This window comes from Salvelinus sp. IW2-2015, linkage group LG27 (assembly GCF_002910315.2).
Source record: "Salvelinus sp. IW2-2015 linkage group LG27, ASM291031v2, whole genome shotgun sequence".
In the NCBI taxonomy this organism is placed as follows: Eukaryota; Metazoa; Chordata; class Actinopteri; order Salmoniformes; family Salmonidae; genus Salvelinus; species Salvelinus sp. IW2-2015.
This window is the reverse complement of record NC_036867.1, coordinates 13,647,789-13,667,259: the sequence shown is the minus strand read 5'-3', so window position 1 is coordinate 13,667,259 and position 19,471 is coordinate 13,647,789. Positions and strand designations below refer to the sequence as shown.

Genomic DNA, 19,471 nt, shown 5'->3' with positions numbered 1-19,471 from the left:
TGGACCTCTCTGGTCAGGTCATCCATTATTTTATTAGTTGACTCCACCAGAATTTAGACACAACACACAACAGCTATTTTATTGTTGTTGTAACAACTGTTTGTAGAACTCTTTTTGTTAGTTMAAAAGATCCTTCACCTGTGATAGAGAGACACCACTGTCCTCAACGGTACTCCCGCCGGGTTTGGTCTTTGTCATAGTAGCAACATAGGTTACGCCGTTACTCCTCGCAGTTCCAGACAGGGCGGGTCACAGGGAAGATTGAAAACAACAAACAACAAACATCAGGGATCTAGACAGCCACAAGGCCGGGACAATCCCCGTTCCCAGCCACAATGGCTAAACGCATCACGGGCTGCGTTCTAAACCTCAAGAAAACCCCACTAGCTTGATAGGCAGCTAGCTAGCAGCTAGGCTAGACCTGGCCCTCGTCAGCAGGATCACTGGACAGATAGTYGCGGTCCCAGCAACTGATGCCAACCTTGTCGCGGTAGCTAGCTAGGAACCAAACTTTTTCAATAAACTTTAAAAACATTTTTTTCCTCATTTTATTCAACTGTTACCGTGCACCTGCAAAAAAGATAGCTCAGATGTGCGAGTGCCTTTGGAATTTTAAAACTTTCCAAAACAACATACTTTCCAAAACAACAAACAGAGCTCTCCCTRGTTCCACGTTCAACAAGAAGTGACGCGAGTGAGGAAATCTGTCCTCGCTGTAACACTGTCAGTGTTTGGTTATTGTAACACGGTCAGTGTTGGGTCACTACTGTAATACTGTCAGTGTTGGGTCTTTGTAACACGGTCAGTGTTGGGTCACTACTGTAAAACAGTCCGTTTTGGGTCCTCTTTTGTAACTCTGTTGTGTTTCTGTACTGTAGGACCATCCTGATGGGATGACTCTTGTGAAGGAGGAAGGGGACAAGGACGACAGCAAGCAGGAGCCAGAGGTGGTGTACGAGACCAACTGCCACTGGGAGAGCTGCCACCGGGAGTTTGACACCCAGGAGCAGCTAGTACATGTGAGTACCTGGTCATTCAGTATTGAAGCCTTCAATTCCAGGAGGCAGAATCAATAGGAGACTACGGCGTCTGGTTTTGCGATACTACCTCTGTCAATTTCAAGTTCAAAACGTTATGACACATTTAGAATGCAGATACTGTGCAAATAATAGAGCAGTAAGTAGGACACCGGGTGTAGAAGTCCATTTTAGGAGCCCCCTCCTCCAAGTCAACTGGTCCTATAGTTCTCCTGGACTTCTGTCCCCAGTCATAACACCCTCGCCACACTCTGGTCCAGCAGCTTCCGCCTGTATGTCACCATGTTCAGTGTTCAGTGCAGAGTGTTCTGCAGCCTACAGGCGTTGAGTAATGCCCTTGCCGGATTCCAGATTGGTTTCGGGGACGATGGTTAATGGGCTCAAAGGCTGCCGAGCACGTCTCTGTTGTGCTACGACACTAACTGATTTGGCCGGCACTGACTAGACTAAATCCTGCACAACCAGGCCGTGAGCCTCCACTGTTCTGTACTGTCTACAAGTCTGTACRGTATTGACTGTAATATACTCCCCCCATCTGTCATACAGCTCCTCACACTGCCCAGGAGAGGGATGACTCTCATCCTGTAGAGCCTGAGGGCCTATTCTTAACCCAACTATTAATGATATTGCTGATGCCGTTGGTGTTGGTCTGGTCTCCCCTGTGACCGGCTGTGTGCTACTTACCACTAGGCCCACTGAGAGGGGAGATTTGACTTCACTCTCAGTGTTTGATACATGAGAGCTGGAGCTGAGGGGCTGATGGTGAGAAGGAAGCCACCGTGGTGTCCCTTTTAACTACATGTATCTTCAAGCGCACACACACACACACACACACACACACACACACACACACACACACACACACACACACACACACACACACACACACACACACACACACACACACACACACACACACACACACACACACAACCAACCACCCCCATCAGCACACATCTGATAGATAGATCCCCAGCTCTCCACGGCTGTCTATCCCGGCGTCTGACATTGCAATCCGCAGCCGCAGCAGTAACCCCTATCTATAATTGATATCCTCAGCGCGGAATGGGCTGCCTCCCGCGTTTGAAGGGCTCTGCTCAAAGGTTGAGGATCTTGACAAGTTCTTGCCCCTGTTTCCGGGGGGCAGGGCGATTTGGGCCGGGGTGAGGGGGGTGCATCATACTGGGTAAGAGCTTGTTCACTCTCCTTTTAGTCCCACCAGGTGAACATCTGTTTTACCCTAACAATGTCCACTCTCCACACACTAACTACCCTAACCTCACGTAGGTTTCACTGCTGTGCATCTGAGAAGAGATATTGCTCCATGTCAGGAAATAATCAACACGTCCTCATTGTCTTGTCCTCATTGTCTTTTCCCCTTGCAAGTTCACTCAGAATAGTTTTTTTCTCTCCGTCATTGTATTTTATTTCTCATTTTATATGCCCATGCAGATAGGGTTAGCCGGGACATGCTAATGAAACTATTTGCCTAGCGAACCCCTCCCCTCAAATTCAGCGAGCGGGGGAGAAAACCCTCTTATCTCCAACCCTCCCCCTCCTCACCCCCAACCCCTTCAGTAATAGGATAAGTATAGTATTTGGACCACAGTGTCTCTCCTCTAACGCTGGGGGGGGGGGGGGTGTTCCATACAGCCAAACAATGGGATATCCCTTCCCCCTTTATTTAAGCTTGTCTTATAGAATGGTTATGGGAAAAAATGATAGAATATGCTTCCAGCCTGGCTTTGGTTGGTAGTGTGAGGTAAAGTTAACAACATAGTTTTCAGTTCTGATACATTTGGAATTGTTTGATGGTTTTCTATCGATTGTTCTTTGTCAATAGTCTGACATTAGTGAGGTAAAAACTCTCAATTAAACGGCTATTTGAAACAAGTGAGGTAAGTTGTACACTTCAAAACGACTATTTGAAGTGTTAAAAAAGTGACGGTAACGTAGATGAAGATGAATTGGAATTCAAATCTGCCGTACACCACCCTCATTGCTTTCCACCTTGTTCAAAAGCGGCTCCTGTCGCGCTCCTGATGCACATTTTTAACACTCTACAAATGCACTCGTGCCAGGACACGCTGTGCCCGTTCCTTTATCATCCGCGTTTAAGCYCTCTCGGTGCCGCCGATAAGATAAACATCGCATCTACGCAATTTAGCTCACTTATCTGGCATACCCAGTCAGCAAAAGCGAGGCGGGTGTCAATTTTCAGTTGCTGTATTTATTTAATTTCTTTCTCCCTCTCTATCACTTATTTCAACTCTGCCTCTCAACATCAACCTCCCTTCCCCACTTCACCCTCCTCAAACTCCAATACCTTTTTTAGCATCACTCTCCCMCTCGTTTTCTCTCCTTTTCCTCTGTACCCTCCGAGGGAGCACTTTTAAAGATAAGCGGTTGGTGCTGGATTCTTTAACGTCTCTATCTGAGATGTTTGGGGGGTTTTGAACTGGGGTGGCTTTGGAGAGATGTTGCAGAGTCTAAGTGGGCGGGTGGGGGGGTCAGAAAGGGTCTCAAATGGGGTGACCCTGAGCTAGGGTGTGTGTGTACCTGCATGTTGAAAGTAGCGGTAAACTTCTACTCCCCCCCCCCCCACCTTGATACTGTGCTATTCTGGGTCATCTCCCTAGGTGGCGTTGTAATGTCCTTGTTCTTAGATGGAGATGGCATGATGTTAGCATTAGCTCCCCCCGTATACAACCATGCTATAAGGCGGTGGTTGCAGCCTGCGTGCCTCCCCGGTGTTGAGGGGAGATAAAGTTGGGCTCAGTCAGAATGCGGCCCCCTCTCCGCCTGCTGGCGCAGCCCTTTAATTGGTAAAATGCAGATTCTTTTTTGATCAGGAGAAGGATTAGGCACCTTATCTGTCTGGAGTATCTTACTCCAAGATGAAAAGGCTGTGCTGAATTACACATGCCAGTTCTAACCCCCCCCCCCTCCTCTACTCCCTCACTCTCTCCCTCCCTCCTTCCCTCCATATCCCTCCCTCCCTTGCCTCTTTTTCCCAATTTTTTCTTTCTTTGCACAAAGCACTTCAGCAATTGACATCACAAAAGAGCATATGATTTATTAGGCTSTGTTTGATAAAGCTAAACGGTGTTGCGGGTCCCACAGCTTAGTGAAATTGCCTTGTAAACAGGCCCTATTTTCATGCACGCATGCATTCTAATGTATGTCCCAGAAAGGGTTTGATAAGGATGCACTGTAGACGGATTTTGAAGTGGTTGGGGAAAATGGAGGAAAGTGGCTAAGTATTGATGGGATTCTGTGTATCTGGTGTGTTTATGTGTATGCATGTGTYGCTATAATACATGCACAGCAAATTCTCCAGGGTTAAATCAACACAGAGTGTTAAGTTTAACACTGAAAGTGTGGACCCGTATAGACATTGGAACAGTGTTAAATTAGCACTGTCCTTAGTATAATGCCTTATTTGCATATTTCCCATGGTGCCTTGCCTTTCAAGTGAATTGTAGAGATACCACCTATTACTGCATTTCTTAGTGACAGAGACATGTTTGTTGCATTCATCCATTTTCAGTCCTTTGGAATTCACCAAGATCCTAAGCGCGTATGTTAACATTAAAATGTAATTCTTTAACACAATACAATATGTATTTTATAAGGCCTTATTTTGAGGGCCTAGATTTACCCTAATACAGTGGCCTAAAARGCATGGTTTACAGGCGACAGCAGGCCTGCAAGTCACATTACACTGGCTTGCAAAGTGACCTGTAAATCCTATTGGAATCTAGTGATGTTACGTTTGATACTGGAGCTCTGAGGCATGCGTCGAAAMCGCTAAGCGGCTAACTTCGAAGCAGTGTGCCGATGCGCGTATCACTTTATCAGAAGTGCGTCATCAATGACGTCCGAAGCTTTGTTTGATCAAGTGCTTTTTCCAAAATGCYAGATCCCACTGATTTCGATGTGGTTCCGGTGCTTTCTTCGATTAAGCTGCTTTCAAACACCYACRTCTACTGGATACCATACTTATAAATATAGTTAGGATTTTGTACGCGTTGTTCCACCTGACCGGTACCTTAGCATGTAGCATAGGGAACTACGGAACATTCAGGGACAGATATYAGGTCGAATCCCGTTGAAGTCACACTATTTCAAAAATTATTTTATGTGAAACCACACTTTTCTGCACTGTTGTCCAAATCATTTGTTTTATTTAGTATAGTATAAGCTTCTGTCTTAAGCATCCTAAATATAGTGCCATAGATTCCGTTTTTGAAAAATAGTCAACTTGAAGGCAAAAAAGGGAAGCATGAAGTAAGATGTGAACCTGCTAATCCAACTGATTGTAGGCTATTAAAGCCAACGACTTACCGCTGCGCCATGGTGTTTTGATAAAATCAGTGAAGGAAAAAAGAAATCTGATAATCACACGTTGCTATTTATTGCTGACCAGCAGATGTCACTAATTGTGAACAGATAAGGAAGCTCTGAGTAATGAACTTATTTRCGACAACATTGGCTGGAAAGCCTCAATGCTTCAGGAAGCCTCGTTTCCCCATCAATATTGGAAATSAGCCAGAGAGGGGATAGCCAACCTTTGTAATTTGTCATTTGTAGCTACAGCCTGCATTCAGAATGACTCCCAGGGTTGGGACGGCTATGATATAAGACTACCTAAAGCAATTGGAACAACCATTTCAGTAACGGGTGCAATAAATCCAAATAACATATTAGTTTAGAAAAGGTATGTKATTTATTTTTGAGTAGCAAAATATGAATTAACCAATCAATGTACAAAGCATAGATATTGAAACAAACAGTTCTAAAAATCAACATAGAATAGAGCATGCTGGGAAATATGATAATGGTGGGCATGTTTTTGGTTCAACGCTGTTATTAACACCAACACTGGGGTTATTTTACACCAATGAGGGTTAATTTAACACTTACAGTGTTAATTGTTCTGTTACACTGAAAAATCAACACTAGGTAACGCTAGCCAATTTGCTCTGTGGGTGTAAATCCATGAAATTATCTGGAGTGAGTGAAAATAATAAATAATACAATTTCCTTTGAGTATATTTTGTACCTGTCCTATGCAAATTATGCATATCAAATTGTGTGTGTGTGTGTTTGTATATCAATGTGTTATATCAGTGTGTTATACACTAACATTGATACGTCACTCTCTACCTGTAAGCGTATGTGTACTGTGTGTGTGTGTGTGTGTGTGTGCGTGCATTGGGTACGTGCGCATGTGTGTGTGCACTCTGTGCTCATCCCAGCCCGCGCCTGTGTCTCCCTCTGCCCCTCTTACTCCTGAATCCATCTCAGTGGCCGATAACCTGCCAGGGTGAAGATGAATAACCCGCTTGTGTGCTGCCGCCACCGCAGCTATCAGCACCAGTTTGTCCATTACGCAGGGTCCAACACGTCCTGTCTGTCCATCCGCTCAGCATTGAGATTATTGATTCAATACAAATTGCCATTAGATCATGACCATTAGGGTCGTCTGCGGCCCGGGCCCCTCTCTGTCAGCGCCGGGCCCCATGCATCACAACCGTCAACGGCCCCTGGTCATTTGTACAGGCTGGCGGGAGGGGTTGGGGGGGGGTCGAGGGGGAACAGGGGAGCGAGTGCCAACAGCGCAACCACACTGAGGTGCTCCCATCCCTCCCATTGCTCTCAGCTAGGGGATATGGAACGGCGCGCGACGCAGACTGATCGCTTGCCACAGGGATTCCCTCACAGAGACGGAGGGGAAAGGGAGGGAAGGAGCGAGGAGCGGTTTTGTGACAGGAGGAAAGATCAATCTAAGGGAAACGAATGTCCACGGCTCTCAATCTCCACCCCCCCCCCCCCAATCGTTTTCTCTCTGTGATTATAATTTTTTTGTCACTCCAAAAATGTAAACGTGTCAGGTTGAAATGAATGGAGGACCCTTGTTGATACATAAAGTCAATTGGAGCCGSAACTTAACGATTGCATTGTGTAACGTATTGATGTAGTTGGACTCTGAGAGCAGAACAGGGCAGGAAAGTGCACGTGGCTGGTGAAGAGATGGCAGTTTTAGCGCACTTGTTCTGTCCTCATATTGGCTGTGTAGGACACCCCTGGCTCCCACTACAAAAGGGGTTAGTTAAGTGCAATTGTTCTGAGTCTCGAGGGTCCATGGGGGCCTTTCTCTTGAAGTAAGGTCCGACTTCATAGGGTTCTGTCTGTTTAGGGGTACGTCCCTTCCTTTGATGGGAACAAAGGTCTGTGACGGTGCCCTGGTCAGGACCCCACAGGCTTGAGTGTTGGGTCACAGACTGGACAGGGGGAGGGGCTGCTGGCTGGGGACAATGCTACCTTTGTCTGGGGACTGTTATGCCTGGAGGTGCACAGTGTCACTCTAGCAGTTCATCCTCACACGCACACGCACACGCACACGCACACGCACACACACACACACACACACACACACACACACACACACACACACACACACACACACACACACACACACACACACACACACACACACACACACACACACACACACACTGCCCTGACTTCTTGGAAGTGTCTTTATAAGTATGTGGGTTCTTCAGCAGTACAGTAGTTGAAGAGGCAGGACACTACAGACACAGGCTGCCTTTGTGTCATAAAGTGGAATGGGAGGATGAACTCCCCTCCCTCTGCACCTCTTTACCTCTAACACTCACTCGACTGACTCCCCCTTCTTTCTCTTATTCTTGTCTTCTGCTGTTCCCCTCCCGTTGTTTGGTTGCTCAAATGTGTTACAAGAAAACACAAAGATACTCTAACAATGACTTGTTTCTCCCAGACGTTTAAGACCTCTCAAAGTCAAGTCTCTATTTATCCCCCTGTTTCTTTCCCATCCCCCTAAGGCAGAGGCCTCTCTCCCCGTCTCTGCTCAGGAATGTAATAAGACAGGTTCCTTTTGGTCAGGATATTGTGTCTGTCTCCCTTGGTTTAAATTGCTCTCGGAAAGGCCCTTCAGAGGCCACCACACTACACTGTTGTCTTTGTGAGAGGGCCAGATGTTGACTTCATCCCCGGAGGATTCCATGTCTGTGTGCCTTTTTTTTCTTCTTCTCTTTGTCTTTACTCTCTTATCCCCCTTTAACCGTCCACTTACCCCTTTTTACTGGTCAGTGTGTAAGACAGAGAGAGAGAGACAGAGAGAGAGGGTGGGAGGGAGGGAGAGAGGAGGCGAGAGAGAGAGGAGGTGAGAGAGGGAGAGAGGAGGTGAGAGAGAGACAGAAACCAGGGCTGTGTCGTGCTCACGAGATATAATGCTTTGCTGGAGATGTAAAGCTCTGGCATTTGAGACACTTTGAGTGAACTTTAGATTTTCTCCCCCCCCCCAAACCTCAGATTGGAAGTTGCCACGGCAGCACAACTGTCAGCACTTGTCACGGAGGGGCAGGAGCCCCCATGTGATGGGAAGTGACAGGGTTTTATTTGAAAAGCCTGTTCAGATCGGACACTGAGACTCACGAGTCTCCCCTTTATTCCTCAGAGTACAAATTTGAACGGAAGAAAAAGGAATGGAGAGYGAGAATATGAAACAATGGGAGGAGATAGAAAGTTAGAGAGAGAGAGAGAAAATGATTGGGGAAACAATGATGGATGATAACACGGAAAAAAAGCTAAGAAAATATATGATGAGGAAGGAACTTCAGTAGGGATTTACTGGACTTGGCACAAAGTAAATATTAAGTCTCTGTCAACTGTGGGATTTGGTCCTTATTTTGAATGTTCCTTACCCATTAAATACGTGGTTTCCCCGCTCTGTCATGMGCATACATACATAATGTGTGCAACAGAAAGAGTTCCCTTTCTCCAACTGCCGTTATTTGCTTCCTACTGCTTCTTTCTCTGTAACACTCAGAGGATGTGAGTTGAGCAGTCGTATATCCCGCTCATCGCTCGTGGACTCCTGAGCGCTCCGGCGCTCGAAGTCCTTTCCAACTGCTGCGCTTAAACTGCCGCTTCAAATGTGCTCCATTCATTAAAATCACAATCTAACCAACGTTTGGTTTTGAAGTATTGAAACAAAACCATATGATTTGAATGAAAAGTATTTTAATAAACATGAAAAGGTGAATGTAAGAAGCGCTCATCATTTCAAATAGGCTACATGTCATATTAACCAGCATATAAACACTCTAAATAGGTCAGGAGCCAGACAGGGAGACTAAGAAGAACAGAAATSAATTATTTGGGCTATATTATTTCAATTATTTCAAGGCTATAGCCTACAAAGAAATACATTGTGACGCATTTTCAAGTGCAATACACTAGGCTTGTAGCGATTCAGGGACATTAAGCACTAAGCATTTAAAAAAACATTTTGTTGTATTAATTCATCACAGTCTATAAATTGTCCATCATAGGCTGTGACTTACTTAGAATTAATTACAAATTAAACAAAAAATGCCTTATTAGGCAGTCTACCGTGTCTTTGAATTCATTTTTAGAAACACGAGTTTGGCCAGTCTGTGGCTTCAGGATCATGCGATGGTGCCTGGAGAGCAGGCCAGCAGTGGAGGATATCCTCTCCTCACTTGCAGAGCCACTGAGGATGCTAAACACCCTTTTGGCCACTCTTGCCAGGCTGGACAGGGATTCAGAGTTAAAAAATATATATATATATATGTAGGCCGAAAGGTTTTTAGGCAAAATAACCCAATCAAAATGGAAAGCTCCTTGAAAATTMGAATATGCCAGGCCTATTGGGCCAAAATCAATTATGGCCTATTGTATAGATAATATAACATAAATGAAGGACACTTTTAAGAGATGTGAATTTTAGTTTATAAATACTTTGCTACGATGACACACTTAGTTATCTACCCACCTCATTCCTTTATTTTAGCATGTGCACATAGTAAGTACACCATCATGCTTTTGGGATTCCTGTCTTTTCAGATTCCACAATGACCCTCTCTTGCTCTTGGTCCTCATCTTTGAAAGTCACCTTGATTTTGCACCTYTGTTTTTTATCCGTTTTGTTTTCTGAAAAGATTTAGCGAACTCCATGACAGTAGCTAAAGCAAGGGGCTATAACAACACACAAGTAGACGTGAGTGCTACTGGAGCGAAATTGGACAAGGCGAGAAGGCCGATGCTCCAGTCAAATTAGGCACGCTCTGCTCCATGCACTGCTCTGCTCCATGCTCTGCTCCAGTCAAATTAGGCACGCTCTGCTCCATGCTCCATGCTCTGCTCCAGCTCCGCTCCGCTCACATACTCTGGTAACACTGCACCTATTCTGGGTCCCTTGGCCCCCTTGTGGTGCTCGCCAGTCACTACACGCCTGGTTAAAGCAGCTTTTCTACAGACAAAATACTGTTGACTCCTACCGGTCTTGATCCATAATGAATTATTAAATCACATTGAGTCATAACGAATCAATTGAATCAGGATGAATATATTGAATCATAACAAATCACATTGAATCCAGATTTACTTGTGATTGACCTCGGCTTGTTTCCTCTCTCAGCACATCAACAACGACCACATCCACGGGGAGAAGAAGGAGTTTGTGTGTCACTGGGATGAATGTTCTCGGGAACAGAAGCCCTTTAAGGCCCAGTACATGCTGGTGGTCCACATGAGGAGACACACCGGGGAGAAACCACACAGATGCACCGTGAGGACGCTCCCACAACACTCTCACAATGTTTATTTTACATCATGGGCTTAGATATGGGAATACATAAAGAGTTAGCWGTTGTTAGATGGTTGTGGGTATGTGAGGATGGTGCATCCTTACATTTAATAAACAATCTGTCACACTTCTACCTTCGTCAGTTATATACAGTATATATTGTTGAGGTTAACTGGTCTGGGCAGGATGAAGCATTAGAGCTGTGTTTGATGAGTGTGTGGGTTCCGACTCCCCCTCGCTCTCTTTTCTCATTCTTCTTCTTCTTCGCAGTTTGAGGGATGTCCCAAGGCCTACTCTCGCCTGGAGAACCTGAAGAACCCATTTGCGCTCCCACACTGGAGAGAAGCCGTACGTCTGGTGAACACGAGGGCCTGCAACAAGGCCTTCTCCAACGCCTCCGACTCAGAGCCAAGCACCAGAACCGCACACACTCCAACGAGGTGCACACACCACAACACACACACACACACCACACACACACACACACACACACACACACACACAACACACACACACACACACACACACACACACACACACACAACACACACACACACACACACACACACACACACACACACACACACACACACACACACACAGCTCAGCAACAAGTCATCTCCGTACGCCACTGACTGTATATGTGTGTACGGTTCATTGCTGGAGGCCTTTAGAAACAGAAGCATCCTGTCACTGGCCCCATCTGTTCTCCTCTCTCCTTCCAGAACATAGAATTAAATAGAACAGTATACTAACATAATATTCTATACTAATAATATAATGCAATATAATGTATCTCTATGTTCCAGAAACCCTACGTGTGTAAGATCCCTGGCTGCACCAAACGCTACACGGACCCCAGCTCCCTACGCAAGCACGTAAAGACCGTGCACGGGCCAGAGGCGCACGTGACCAAGAAGCAGCGCAGTGACGCCTTCCCACGTCCCCCGCCGCAGTCCCGAGAGGGGGGCAACGGACAGGGCCGGTCGCCGGGGCAACTAGGGGGGTACGCAGACCAAAGGGAGTACAACCACGCTACCTCGAAACAGGACGAATGTCTGCAGGTCAAGTCCATCAAGACGGAGAAGCCTATGGTGAGCCCCTCTCTGAGGGCACACAGTAACATACACTGAATGATGGGATAACCCAAGAAATATAATTACTGCTGRTGGTTCACCCATCACGGAATGGTAAATTGGATGGGGATTGCCCGTTCTAGTAATTATATTTCTATGGGGATAGCAGCCCATCTATCTGAAATGTCACCTTAATAGTTTCTAACAATGCTCTACTGAGTGGACAAAACATTAAGAACACCTGCTCAAGTGAAAGCTATGATCCTTTAATGTTGTTAAATCCACTTCGATCAGTGTAGATAAAGGGGAGGAGAGAGGTTAAAGAAAGATTTTTAAGCCTTTACACAATTGAGACATGGATTGTGTCTGTGTGCCATTCAGAGGGTGYATGGGCAAGAAGTAGTAGATGCCAGGCGCACTGGTTTGTGTCAAATGACATCCAGCCAACTTGACACAAATGTGGGAAGCATTGGAGTCAACATGGGCCAGCATCCCTGTGGAACGCTTTCGACACCTTGTAGAATCCAGGAAGAGTAGCTCCTGCTTTTACAACAGCTAATGGGGATCCTAATAAAATACCAAATACCAAATGCCCTGACGAATTGAGGCTGTTCTGAGGGCAAAAAAAGGGGGGGGGGGGGGTGCAACTAAATGGTGTTCCTAATGTTTGGTATACTCAGTATATATTCACTTTAACTCTAACCATGTACTATACCATGATGCTCACTTAAACCGAACATGATTACTGAGACGTCAGCCAGGGACGTGTACAGCACATGGGTTTTTACGTGTGATCTAACCTCTTACGAATAACACTATAACAAATGTTTTCTTTTGTCCAATGCGCCGTGCTTTGCTCTTCCCTTTCTCTCTCTCTCTCTCTTTCTCTATGGACAGTGGGTAATCAGGTGAGATAGGTGTCCCTTCATGTTGCCATATTGCATTTGTAAAAACCCTCGTGTCTCATTCACCTTGTTAACATCCTTTCAGTAGCCATTTCATCCAAAATGAGTCTGTTTACCTTTTATCCTCCTCCCTTGTGGCATCATCTTTTAGCTCGTTAGACATCTTTACAAAACTGTCCACGGTCACTGCCGTTACGTTTTTTTCTCTTTTACACACTTCACATTGCAATGAGAAATTGTCTTAATTCTCATCAAAACGTTTTCTTATTTTGGAGAGTAATGTTTTCCCAAAGTGAAATACCTTGGGGCAGAACTAAGTGCATTTCCAACATTGTTTATGTGTATTAAAAGTAGCCCAACACTGCCGAGGGCTCTATTGTGCAGCCGAATGCATTTGGTGGAATCCGGACCATTCAAACTACAGGAYAGGAAAGTCTTGCTTTGCAGTTTTGCACCGTGCCAAAAAGTGAATCTTTTTCTCTTCACTGATCTCCATTTTGGGTAAATCAGAGTAAACAACCCAATTAGGCCTTAGTCAGTCTGAAAAGAAGCCTTTGTCCACCCCCACCCKCTTGTCTGAAAATAGTCTATATCCCACTACCTTCACGGGAGTGTTGGTTATAGAGTTTAAACCGGTCCATTGGACGACACACAGGGGAGGCGTTACTCACGCTTCCGTGATTCACTTGACGTTGTTTACAAAACAGAAGACATTGGACAAACCAATGGACAAACCGAGCTCGGAGAGAGTAAAGTTTGTCTGTGTTCATGTCTACTGCTGTAATGACAGTTAAATGCAAACCAGGTCTGTAGATATGAAGGTGGTAGGTCATGCCCAGACTCAATGAATTAATATGACCAATCACAATCAGAAATGCCATTGTGTTGTTGTTTACTCCTGTGGAAAGCATGTCCCYGGCAGCTGCATCACATGGTGTCATCGTGTGTTTTAATCATATTTCGCAGACCTTTGAGAAAATGAACGTGTCCTCAATGTGTKACGTGTACTTMGTAATAATCMATTCTACTTCTTCTCATCTTTTACTTGATCCTCCCTGTGCCCCCACACAGACGTCTCAGCCAAGCCCTGGCGGTCAGTCTACATGCAGCAGTGACCAGTCCCCCATCAGCGCCTATCCCAGCCATGGAGTCCAGCTTGCTGTGAGGGGAGGGGTGGTGGGACTGGGCGAGGGGCCGGGAGAGGAAGACGAGGAGCTGGAGGAGGAGGAGGGTTTGGAGGAGTTGGAGGGGGGCCGTGACGCCCCCATCATGGACTCCACGGTGTCGACAGCCACGGCGGCTACGTTGGCYCTGCAGGCGAGGAGGAACGTGGGCCGGCCCATGAGATGGATGGAGCACATGAAGATGGAGAGGCTGAAGCAGGTGAATGGAGGAGGGGGAGCCCTTATGCCCAGGGTGGGCCCCCTGTCCCCCACACCGCCACCCAAGGGACCTGCCGTGCTGGGTAAGGATCCACCATGCTCATATCCACCACCCCTGTCTTGGTCCTCTGAGGCCATGCTTATGTTACACAAAGAATAATAGTGTTTCATTACAGAGACTTAGGCTGAGAAGTGTGTTTTACACACTGGACTCCATGGACATTCAATATCAGTGTTAAATGTCCCTGAACACTGTAAAGGCCAATAGATATGTAAAATAACATTGACACTAGTATTGGGTTGTGAAAAGAACTCCAAATGTCTCAGCAGATCGCGGTTTGATTACCTGGAATTTCCCTCCCTGCAAATCGGACTTGAATTCACAGGCTTAACAAATGTTCCGCTGGAAATCAGAATCAAACCCATATCATATCACATCATATATCACATCAGTGATTAGAGCATGTAATAGAATTTCATGGTCAAACTGTGTTTGTGAGAAGGTTGCATCTGTCTGAGGGATCTCTCCTCACTTATATTGTGTTCATCTTTCTCCCTCTCCACCCTCTCTCTCTTTCTCCCCCTCTTTCTCTGTTTCCCCTTCCACCGCCCCTCCTTTTCCCTTCCACCCTCTTTCTGTCTCTTTCTCTCTCTCTTTTCCTCTCTCCCCCTGTCCTCCCTCAGGTTCATGCCTGGGCAGGTTATCCCAGCCCCAGCCTCCTCCTCGTCCCGAGCTGGGTAGCACAGAGCTGACGGTGCTCAGCCTGCTCCGCGGCATCGAGCACGGTGACCGGCGGGACAGCAGTGGCAGCGCCACCAGCTCGGCCTACCTGAGCAGCAGCCGGCGCTCCTCGGGCATCTCACCGTGCTTCTCGTCACGGCGCTCCAGCCAGGCGTCCCAGAGCGAGGCGGCCAACACCCCTGGTCACCACCGCCGCCACCACAACCTTAGCTCCACCGACTCCTATGACCCCATCTCCACCGACGCCTCGCGCCGTTCCAGCGAGGCCAGCCAGTGCGGGGGAGGAGGTGGAGTGTTTGTGGGTGGAGGGTGGGCGGGCGTCGGGGGAGGCTCCAAGGGTATGCTCAACCTCACGCCGGCGCAGCACTACCACCTGAAGGCCAAGTACGCTGCTGCCACGGGCGGCCCACCCCCKACYCCGCTGCCCAACATYGAGRGCATGAGRCTGAAGACCCGCATGGCCATGYTGGGCGAMGMCCAYGARGGKMSTGGAGGCAACRARGCGKTGCCCCKYCTGGTCAGGRCGCGCCGCTGCAGCGACGGCAGCACCACCAACAGGTACGGGGGCCACGGTGGCTACCGAGACTACTGGCGTAGGGGCTTCTACCCCGGCGAGGGCCCAGGGAACGGCCCGGACCGGAGGGCTAGCGACCCCGTGCGGACCCAGCCTCAGCAAACCCACCCGGAGTTCCTCGGGCTGCCCCAGGTCCAGCGCTTCAGCAGCCTCAACAACATCCACCCACTTCCCCCTCTATCAGGCCTCCAGCACCCCACGGCAGAGGGCCGCAGCTTCAGCCTGCAGAACTACACACGCTCAGAGGGGAATCTCCAGAGAGGGGGCCTGCTTTCCTCTCCCTGCCCCCCCAGCATCATGGAGCATGCGGCCCTGGAGGCCCTGGCTATGGAGGAGGAGGGAGCCCTGCTGCTGGGGGATGAGGACATGCTGCCTGACGACCTGGTGCAGTACCTCCGTTCTCAGGACCTCCGCTCACAGGACCAGGCAGACTCCTACAACAACCACCTGGAGAACCATGTGGCTGGGGACAACGGCCATCTCCCTGGAGGGGAGTTACAGGACCAGGGCCCAGGGCTGAACCAGTGCATCCACAGTCTCCAGCAGCACCACCAACAGCAGCAGGGACTGGAGAGAGAGGGCCCCAGTAAAGACGGCATGCCCATTCAGTGGAACGAGGTGAGCTCAGGGAGTGCTGAGAGGTCCCCCCAGAGGCAGCCCCAGGTCCAGGCCCAGCAGAGGTGTGGCCGATGGGCCGCCACAGAGCAGCACCAAGGTCTGGGTGCCGGTTCATCATTCGGGAGGTTTGGGAACATGGTGGTGCAGCAGCAACAACAGACAGTTACTACCAGAGACTTCCAGAACCGCTGTGCCCAGCCAGGCCAGCCCCAACCCCTATGCAGAGTCAATGGCGGGGTGAAGCTAGAGGCGACCACCCACTCCTGCATGGAGATGAGAGGGAACGGCCACAACCCCACACACACTTTCGGCCGGCCTGACTTCTCCCAGATCTCTGTGGGGCCTCTGCCCCAGGGCTACAGCCAGCAGCAGTACCAGACCCAGAACCATGGAACCTCCAGGCAGATTGGAGACAACCTGCTCCTCAGCCGGGCCTCCGTGGACAGCCTCACCAGCCTCTCACAGGCCCCAGCGCTCCACCACCACCCCCAGGCCCCCGCCCCCCGCCTGCAGCAGGCCAACAGCAGCTATAGGCACCCCGCCAGACCACAGCAGTACCTGAATGGCCAACAGAGCACCACCAATGGTAGCCATGTCAACCTTACCCAGCAGAACCTCACCCAGCAGCAGCAGAGTCTGAGGAACCAAGCCAGTCACTGCTCCCTGGCCCACCAGGTGTCCGGGCTGAAGCTGGAGGCTGCCGACCAGGGCTACCTGGACCAGAGCTTCAGCGACCAGGCTGTGTGCTTTGACCCGCTGGGGACCAAGACCTCGTCTTTCTCTCCAATGGAGGAGCAGTGTCTGCTGGAGACCATGAACGAGCAGGTGGGGCTAGGCGGGGACTCCTCGGTCGCGGCCTCCCTCCTCTCCCCGGTGGCTGACCAGGTGACAAGCACGGTGGACAGCCGCGCGGGCGGGTCGGTCAACGTGCTAGACAACGTGTTGCCGCTGGATTTCGGAGCCATGATAGAGGACGTGGGGATGGGCTACGACCAGCGTAGTCTGGTGTCGGGGGTGATCAGCCCCTCCATCTTCCAGGGCGTGTCCCGGAACTCGTCCCGCCTCAACACGCCCCGGGTCTCCGCCACCTTCCACAGCACCGCGGGCATGATGCCCTCCAACCTCAGTAACATGGCCATCGGGGACATGAGCTCCCTGCTCACCACCCTCGCCGAGGAGAGCAAGTTCCTAGCCATCATGCAGTAACTCTCCCTCCTTCCTTTGCTCCATCCCTCCCTCTCGTTGGTGAAAGGAAGTAGAGGAAAATACTGACGCATGTAAAGAACAGAGGGGAAAAGGCGGCGACGCTTAAGACAAAGTGACAGATTACGAGTTTATTATACMTACATAGTGCTCCCCAAAACAAATTTGTTGCCAATCAGATTTATTTTGTAAAAGTGTCATCCCCTCTCTTCTGAGACAGGACATGTGACAAAAAGTATATATAGATATATTCCTTTTCTGGAATGAAGGCTATTTTTGGAAGCCCTTCCCTTTGTATTACGATGGTGAGCAAGTGAGGCCTCTGACGGCCTCTCTGGTCTCGTCCCTTTGAAACAGTATTGCGTGTATCGTCGCATTTTTTTTTTTTTTTTTGCTGTACACTGTTGGTATAAATGCATGTTGTATTCAAGGTCAAACATAAACACTGTCTTTATAAGTACGTAGACTAGCACGTGCCAAGTATCTAATCCTATTGGATGTGCCATTTACCATTATGGTACAACGGATGCCCATGGCGTTATCCTTCTATAATGACTTGCTTTTTAAAATGATATTTACACCTTTGCTATCGTCATTTTGTTAGTATGTTACTTTTGCGAATATGTAAATGTCAGTGTTTCTCAGTGCTTCTACCAAGTCTTACCAATTGATGGTGTGTGTTTGACAGAGTATTACAAATAATATGGTATTGAGCCCACGTTTAAAAGGACCAGCCTTCAAAGTCTTAGAATTCACACAAGCGTCATAAGTAGCTCTTTAATTCATACTCCAATTGCTTGATTTTACAATGTCCGTAATGGTACTCACAGGTGTATATAACAATGTGTTTTTTTGTATATTTTCTTTGTGAGAATCAGATTCTCACTGTCAGATCCAACAGATCCATTAATTCTAAGTGTAGCATATGATTCACAGACCGAAAGGGTAGCATMTGTATGTTTTCTGTTAGCTTTTTTATCCACCATTGTATTTTACCATTTTAGAAATCTGATGTCTATTAGACATTCAAATAGTGGATAATCCATATTCTATTCTCCAAAGTAGTACAGCACCGTATGTCCTGCTACTATGGAGTGCAGTGACTCTTTCAACAGTGTTAGTATCACCTTGCAGTCTCAGATGACAGTGTGTACAGTATATTAAATTGTTTCCTTATTCTTCAGTGGCAAAGCAATGAGGTACAGAATCGTTTTGGTGTTTTTTGGTACTTTTTGTCTTTTTTAGCTGTGCATCAATGGTGTTTTGTTTTGAAAGAGGTAAGAATTCATTCCCTTGTCAAAGGAGACCAGAGGGAATGGCCATGAGGTATGTGCCTTAAAATCTGCCTGTCGGAAAAGAAAAAGATCACTGCCAATCTTCCATTGTTAATTATGAAAAAAATACACATGTTAAGTGTTTTGTGAGACCTGTAAAATTTACATAAACATTTATATTAAAAAAAATGATTATCAAAAAGGTCAAGATGTGTAAAATGCATCTTTAGTTTTTTTTTTTTTCACATTTTCTTGCCTTTTTGTGTTTTTATACCTGTAAATACATTATTCTTTCTGTAGGTTTAGCTCAGATATGAGGATGAGGCACGAGGGGCCAATAAAGAAATTACTCTTAAAGCAGGGATTCCCAGACCCTGCTTCTAGTCCAGGCAGATTTGGCTCTGAATGGTGCACGTAGTGCCCAGCACTGCCCGTCTGCCAGAAGAGCCACTTTGCTATTTTATAACTGACCACAAATGTTTGTATGGTTTTAATAAAAAAAGGAAATTATATTTAAAGTCTCCTGTCTTGCATGTGTGCTGGTTTGGATACGATATAAAACACTCAGATGGATAAGGGGCCAATCTTTCATAGGTTACATGGGTTTGTTGGACTAAGGTCATCAACCCACCATAACACATAAGTAAATGGGATAGAATGAACCATTCATCGACTGCGAACGTCACTGCCATTTCTGCATGAGACAAACCACATTACTAACAATTACTACATTACTAAGAATTCACTGCCCTTGAAATGGGATTAAATCACTAAACAATTTATGTATAAACCTCCGGTTCAGAGCTTCTGTACTCTCAAATCAAATGTGGTGCCAACATATTGGGTTAATGTCTAGCGCAAAATACTTATCTAAGAGGATAAAGTACACACACCAAAGGGAAATAAATGCAACTTGCTAGGCCACTGGTCGAACTCACTGACTGTATCAAACTACTTAATTCAATGTGTAAGAATTGAGGGTAAGAAGCACATTCTGTGCTT

General features: G+C 47.3%; 1 protein-coding gene across 1 annotated transcript in view; it reads left to right on the top strand.

Moving 5' to 3' along the window:
- LOC111953336 (transcriptional activator GLI3-like) overlaps positions 1-18,981 on the top strand; it is a 151,443-nt gene extending 132,462 nt beyond the window's left edge. Inside the window, 9 exon segments of the mRNA XM_070435400.1 lie at positions 879-1,019; positions 10,528-10,677; positions 10,966-11,010; positions 11,012-11,050; positions 11,053-11,097; positions 11,100-11,135; positions 11,505-11,789; positions 13,748-14,141; positions 14,743-18,981. Of these exon segments, the coding sequence (XP_070291501.1) occupies positions 879-1,019; positions 10,528-10,677; positions 10,966-11,010; positions 11,012-11,050; positions 11,053-11,097; positions 11,100-11,135; positions 11,505-11,789; positions 13,748-14,141; positions 14,743-17,198 (3,591 nt within the window). The 3' untranslated portion in view covers positions 17,199-18,981.
- The last annotated feature ends 490 nt before the right edge of the window (positions 18,982-19,471 follow it).